At 46.4% G+C, this 7,500-nt stretch overlaps 1 protein-coding gene across 1 annotated transcript in view; it reads right to left on the reverse strand.

Annotated features, from left to right (window-relative positions):
- Positions 1 to 6,538, reverse strand: part of LOC143281253 (adipocyte plasma membrane-associated protein-like) — a 39,133-nt gene extending 32,595 nt beyond the window's left edge. Inside the window, exons 1-2 of the mRNA XM_076586363.1 lie at positions 5,219 to 6,538; positions 3,946 to 4,061 (exon numbers count right to left, since the gene is read on the reverse strand). Coding sequence (XP_076442478.1) covers positions 3,946 to 4,061; positions 5,219 to 5,298 — 196 coding nt within the window. The 5' untranslated portion in view covers positions 5,299 to 6,538. The remainder of the gene's footprint in view (positions 1 to 3,945; positions 4,062 to 5,218) is intronic.
- Between the last annotated feature and the right edge of the window lie 962 nt (positions 6,539 to 7,500).

Genomic DNA, 7,500 nt, shown 5'->3' on the forward strand with positions numbered 1-7,500 from the left:
TGTCGTTAAATGGGCAGAATTGTAAAAAGGCCTTTACTGTGCCTAATTCTTTACCCATTAAAGATTCAATCAATCAATTAATCTTTTTCTTCTTCTTCTGTTTCTGTTTCTTTTTCTTCTTTTTCTGTTTCTTCTTCTTCTGTTTCTTTTTCTTCTGTTTCTGTTTTTTTCTTCTTCTTCTTCTGTTGTTTCTTCTGTTGTTTCTTCTTCTTCTGTTTCTGTTTCTTCTTCTTCTGTTTCTTCTGTTTCTGTTTCTTCGTCTTCATCTTCTTCTATATCTTCTTCTTCTTCAACTTCTTCTGTTCTTCTTCTTCTGTCTCTTCTTCTTCTTCTTCTGTTTCTGTTTCTTCTTCTGTTTCTTCTTTTTCTTCTCCCTCTTCTTCTTCTGTTCTTCTTCTTCTGTTTCTTCTTTTTCTTCTCCCTCTTCTTCTTCTGCTCGTTTCCTCATCCTCAGATCCCCTACATTTTCTGTTCCTCCCCGTCCCCCTGGGGGGGGCGTGGGGGGGGAATGGGGATGGGGGAGGGGGGGGGTGATGGAGGGGAGATAAGCGGACAGATGGGCGAGGGGAGAGGGAGCGATGCAGAAAACGACATTTCAAAGAAGAAGAAGAAGTGAAAGAAGCAGAAAAGAACAATGACGTGAATTAGACGGTAACAAATGAGAACAATGACGGAAGAACGGAGGTGAACGTCGAGAAGGATGACCCCCCCCACCCCCCACCCCCACCTTCTCCGCCCCCACTCCTCCCTCCCTAGCTTTTTGATTGTACAGTCACGTGTTACGTTGTAACCTAGTTAGTCCATTGCGTTGTATTGTTGCTATCTTATATTGCAAACTCTTCTTTTGTCTTGTACACTGAGGGACATGTCCTGTGTACTGAGCGACACGACCTGTGTGTACTTTGGGACATGACCTGTGTATTGAGGGACATGTCCTGTGTACTGAGGGACATGACCTGTGTATTGAGGGATATGACCTGTGTACTGAGGGACATGACCTGTGTATTGAGGGACATAGCCTGTGTATTGAGGGATATGACCTGTGTACTGAGGGACATGACCTGTGTATTGAGGGCTATGACCTGTGTGTACTGAGGGACATGACCTGTGTGTACTGAGGGACATGACCTGTGTACTGAGGGACATGTCCTGTGTACTGAGGGACACGACCTGTGTATTGAGGGACATGACCTGTGTATTGAGGGACATGTCCTGTGTACTGAGGGACACGACCTGTGTATTGAGGGACATGACCTGTGTATTGAGGGACATGACCTGTGTACTGAGGGACATGACCTGTGTATTGAGCGACATGACCTGTGTACTGAGGGACATGACCTGTGTATTGAGGGACATGTCCTGTGTACTGAGGGACATGACCTGTGTATTGAGGGATATGACCTGTGTACTGAGGGACATGACCCGTGTACTGAGGGACATGACCTGTGTATTGAGGGATATGACCTGTGTACTGAGGGACATGACCTGTGTATTGAGGGACATGAACCGTGTACTGAGGGACATGACCTGTTTTTCATGACCTGTGTACTGAGGGACATGACCTGTGTATTGAGGGACATGTCCTGTGTACTGAGGGACATGACCTGTGTACTGAGCGACACGACCTGTGTATTGAGGGACATGACCTGTGTACTGAGGGACATGACCTGTGTATTGAGGGACATGACCTGTGTACTGAGGGACATGACCTGTGTACTGAGGGACATGTCCTGTGTACTGAGGGACATGACCTGCGTGTACTGAGGGACATGACCTGTGTACTGAGGGACACGATCTGTGTACTGAGCGACATGACATGTGTACTGAGGGACATGACATGTGTATTGAGGGACATGACCTGTGTATTGAGGGACATGACCTGTGTACTGAGCGACACGATCTGTGTACTGAGCGACACGATCTGTGTACTGAGGGACATGACCTATGTACTGAGGGACACGACATGTGTATTGAGGGACATGACCTGTGTGCTGAGCGACATGACCTGTGTACTGAGCGACATGACATGTGTATTGAGGGACATGACATGTGTACTGAGGGACACGACCTGTGTACTGAGGGACATGACCTATGTACTGAGGGACACGACCTGTGTATTGATGGACATGACCTGTGTACTGAGGGACATGACCTGTGTATTGAGGGACATGACCTGTGTACTGAGCGACACGATCTGTGTACTGAGGGACATGACCTGTGTACTGAGCGACACGATCTGTGTACTGAGGGACATGACCTGTGTGTACTGAGGTACATGATCTGTGTACTGAGCGACACGATCTGTGTGTACTGAGGGACATGACCTGTGTGTACTGAGGTACATGATCTGTGTACTGAGGGACATGACTTGTGTACTGAGGGACATGACCTGTGTATTGAGGGACATGTCCTGTGTACTGAGGGACACGACCTGTGTATTGAGGGACACGACCTGTGTACTTTGGACATGACCTATGTATTGAGGGACATGACCTGTGTACTGAGGGACACGACCTGTGTGTACTTTGGACATGACCTGTGTATTGAGGGACATGACCTGTGTATTGAGCGACACGATCTGTGTACTGAGGGACATGACCTGTGTGCTGAGGGACATGACCTGTGTACTAAGGGACATGACCTGTGTGTACTGAGGGACACGACCTGTGTACTTTGGACATGACCTGTGTATTGAGGGACATGACCTGTGTACTGAGCGACATACCTGTGTACTGAGGGACATGACCTGTGTACTGAGGGACATGACCTGTGTATTGAGGGACATAACCTGTGTACTGAGCGACATACCTGTGTACTGAGGGACATGACCTGTGTACTGAGGGACATGACCTGTGTACTGAGGGACATGACCTGTGTACTAAGGGACCTGGCGTGTGTACTTTGGGACATGACCTGTGTACTGAGGGACCTGGCGTGTGTACTTTGGGACATGACCTGTGTACTGAGGGACCTGGCGTTTGTACTTTGGGACATGACCTGTGTACCAAGGGACCTGGCGTGTGTACTTTGGGACATGACCTGTGTACTAAGGGACCTGGCGTTTGTACTTTGGGACATGACCTGTGTACCAAGGGACCTGGCCTGTGTACTTTGGGACATGACCTGTGTACCAAGGGACCTGTCGTGTGTACTTTGGGACATGACCTGTGTACTGAGGGACACGACCTTTGTGTACTTTGGGACATGACCTGTGTACTAAGGGACCTGGCGTGTGTACTTGGGGACATGACCTGTGTACTGAGGGACACGACCTTTGTGTACTTTGGGACATGACCTGTGTACTAAGGGACCTGTCGTGTGTACTTAGGAACACACCCTAAGCACACACATGATCTGTGTGTATAAAGGGACACGACATTTATGCACGTAGGGAGACAACGTGTGTGTACTGAGGGGCATGCCCTGCGTATGTGCTCTGGGAACGCCCTTTGATAACTTTGGGGCACTACTACCGTCATGGTAAACACAGAAAAAATAAGGTCTTGTCACTTTTCCAGATCGTAAATATGAATGTGTTAAGAGCTCTTTTTTTTGGGGGGGTGGGGGTCCGGGGGGGAGGGGGGGGGTCCGGGGGGGAGGGGGGGTGGGGAGGAGAGACACAGAGCCAGAGAGGGAGAAAGAGAGAAAGGTAGAGAGGCACAGAGAGAGAGAGAGAGAGAGAGAGAGAGAGAGAGAGAGAGAGAGAGAAACAGATACAGAGAGAGCGAGCGATACATACAGATATCCAAAGAGATAGACAGATAAAGAAGAGGGTGAGAGAAAGAGAGAGGGGGGGGGGGGAGGGAGACAGACGAACAGACAAAGAGAGAGACAGAGACACACAGATGAGTCAATCAGACAGTCAGACAGACAGACAGACAGTCACAAGCGGTGACAGACAGAGAAACAGACTGATAAAGGCAGGAAAAAGAAAGGAAGCAATACCTTTATACACCACCATAGACTCAGGTCCCAGCACCTTGTTGAAGGCATGCTTCCTCGCCTGAGAAAGTAGGTCGTTTGGAGCCAAAGGGCCCTCCAGCTTTGGGGGTGGGGGCAACCTGGGAAGAAAATGGTAATCAATCAATCAATCAATCAATCAATCAATCAACCAATCAATCATAATTAATTAATTAATTAACTAATTAATCAATCATTCATCCGTTCGTTCGTTCGTTCGTTCGTTTATCTATTTATTCATTGGATTATTTACTGTTTTTTTGTTTTGAGTCTTTTAAATCCTACATTATGGGCCATGCTGTAGGACAAAACTCTATTCAAAATAACGATCAAGGAGAATCAACGAAAGGTAACTAGCTCTGCCTGACTTTCTTGATCTTGCTCATGTGAACGCAAGCGCGTGCCCGCACACACGCACATACACACACACACACACACACACACACGCACACACGCACACACACACGCACGCACGCACGCACACACACACACACACACACACGCACACACACACACACACACACTCACACACACACACACACACACACACACACACACACACACACACACACACACATCTCTGGTCAAAGGAGACACGCGATCGAAATGCAACCCACTGGACTCGTAGTGTAGGGACTCACATCACTGTGCGGCATGAACACATGAAACAGCACGGGAGCAAGCTGTATTATCGCTGTTCTTAAATTAAGCTTCCATGTGAGAATGGCTAACTTGTACATGGATATACAAGAAATGCGCACGCGTACATGCACTGATTTGCGCAGGCGAGCACAATGCACACATGAACATGCACAAAGAGAGAGAGAGAGAGAGAGAGAGAGTGTGTGTGTGAGAGAGAGACAGACAAACAGAGGGACAGACAGAGACAAGGACAGTGAGAGAGAGGGTGGTGAGAGAGAGAGAGAGAGAGACAGAGAGAGACAGAGAGAGACAGAGATATAGACAGTTAGAGAGAGAGAGGGGGTGGAAGGGATGGGAGGAAGAAGAGATTCAGAGACAAACACAGAGAGAAAAATAGAAATACAGATAATTATGGACAGAGAGACAAGTGACAGACGCAGACATAGACATTGCTCGAAGTACAACAACGGAAACACACACACAGCGAAATCTGTTGTGACAGGAAAGAGCAATACGATACAATACAATACAATACAATACAATACAATACAATACAATACAGTACAATACAATACAATGGTATGTATGTTTCGTTCTTTCTCTGTCAAATACTCACTCAATCACGCGAGGAAATACCCCGGCAGGAATCTGGATGTTCTGCAGAATCCCAGCCAGACCAGCAATCTGGTGCGCCATTGTGCCCACAGGAACTTAGAATCTGTTTACTATACCCACCTCAGGACAAGTGCTCCAAAACACACACGCACACACACAAAGTCACTTGTATCAAAGGTCTTTCAAGTCCTAGTTGACACTCCCTCCAGTCTCTCTCTCTGCCCCAGTGTGTTCTTGTTGCTGGCTGTACCTTTTGTGATGCTGTAGCATTCGTGAGTGAGAACTGAGGGTACTACACTGTAAGGCTTTGTTGAAACACTTCGTTTTGTTTTCTGGAACGATTGTCAGTTATAGTATCGTGTCATATAAAGCGAATGTTGCGGAAGATGGTTGGACAAACCACGTGTCCTATTTTGTGTTTACACTTGACTGTCTTAACACTTTCCCCCGTCTTTTAATGTCGACCAGTCCGCATACGGAATAGACTGGGGGGGTGGGGAGCTGAGTTCAAACCCAAGCACCGGCGGACACAAACTTGAGAGATGGAGGCTTTTGACGTGGGGTTCCTCCACCATGCGATGCCCCTACAGCCCTTTTTCTGGGAGCAGCAACGGTCTGCTTTGGGGGATTTCTCTTCTTTTCTTATGCAGAACAGGTTCAGACTATTGCAGCATTAATTGCTATTTTCGTACACTCTCGAACGACAAGCAATAGGAGCCAGAAGGAATGAGTATCAGTAGGGTTGACCCTCCAGTGAGAGGTAGCATGTCTCGAGAGTTTTCCTTGACGTCGTGTGGCTGGTGTTAGAAGAGTTTGTGAGCTGTCTTGGAGCAAACACTATTCTAAATCTTTTGAGCTGCCTTCGCGCAAACCTTACTCTAAACCTAAACTGTAAGCGAACAACATAAAATTAACACGAAAAAAATGTAAAAGACTATGTAATACTGCATTCAAGTTCATTCCAACGACGTTAAAAAAAACAAACAGAGATCGTGGCAGTGAGAAACAGCACACATATATTCAATCGAGCTACAAAACTTTCCCCACAAAAAGTCAAACGATGTCCGACTATTTCTCTCAGTTCTAGTTGGTATCCTTCTTTCACTCTCCTCAATATAACTGAAATCCGCTCTTTCTTTCTTTTTTCTGGTTGAATATTCACGCGCCTGTGCGGTGTAAAGATCCTCTCCTTTACCACACACTAACGACGACGACGACGACAAAAAAAAAAAAGAAGGAAAAAGAAACTCAGAAGTTAACTCTTTCGTGTCATCAGTGCTGTGATGTAAGGACTAGGACATAACCACCGCGAGCTGCGCTGCTTTCCCCCTGCTTCAGTTGACGACTGCCTCTGGCAGCAATGGGACATCTCCCTTCTTGACAAGGCAGGTAACCCACAAGGACCCGACAAGGGCGTAAGGTGGGTGGTGAGGGGTGTGTGTGTGGGGGTGTGTGGGGGTGGGGGGAGAGTGCTTTCCCTTGCGGGACTGCCTCCCATATCCCCCACCACCATATTACCTGCCCCTGTCAGAGAGTTGAGTTCTCACAGCACGCCCCTGCATGATGTATTGCTCCGTTCAGGTGGGCGCCCCTAAAAGGGCAAAGTTCTATGGTAAAACGAAAGAAAAAAAAAAACCCTTAAAAAAAAGAAAGAAAAAGAAGTAAGAGGGGTGGGGTCGGGGGATGGGGGGAGGGGGGTGGGGGGGGAGAAGAGACAGATGTTTCAACACACACGCAAAACAAAACACCAACAATTTTTTTTTAATAAGCAGAGAAAAAATAGATTAGAATATAAGATGGAAGGAGGGGAGGCGAGGCGAGGCGAGGCGGGGGGGGGGGGGGGGGTATGCAAAATATGGGAATAAAAGAAATAAATAAAAGCAAAAGCAAAAACAACAACAAAAAAGAAAAAAAAGAAAGGAAAGACAGGTATACAAAAGCACACACACACACACACACACACACAAAAACAAAACAAAACAAAAACGAGGAAAGAATATAAAGTGATAAACTGCAATACATGAGAAAGAAAAGAATGGAATGAAAGCAAAAAAGAAAATAAGGAAAGAGAGATATGCAAACGCACTCACACAAAAGAAAAAAATCAGAATATAAACGGGAAAATGTTAACTGTAAGAGGGGGAGAGGGAAATAAAATGAAGGGAATGGAAGCAAAGAAAGAAAGAAATAAAGAAAAAAAAAAGAAAAAAGAGAAAGAAAACCATAAAGAAAAGATGAAAAAAATTCATACAAGAAAGAAACAAGTAACAAAGAATAATTGAT

The sequence above is a fragment of the Babylonia areolata genome, chromosome 4 (assembly GCF_041734735.1).
Source record: "Babylonia areolata isolate BAREFJ2019XMU chromosome 4, ASM4173473v1, whole genome shotgun sequence".
Lineage (NCBI taxonomy): Eukaryota > Metazoa > Mollusca > Gastropoda > Neogastropoda > Buccinidae > Babylonia > Babylonia areolata.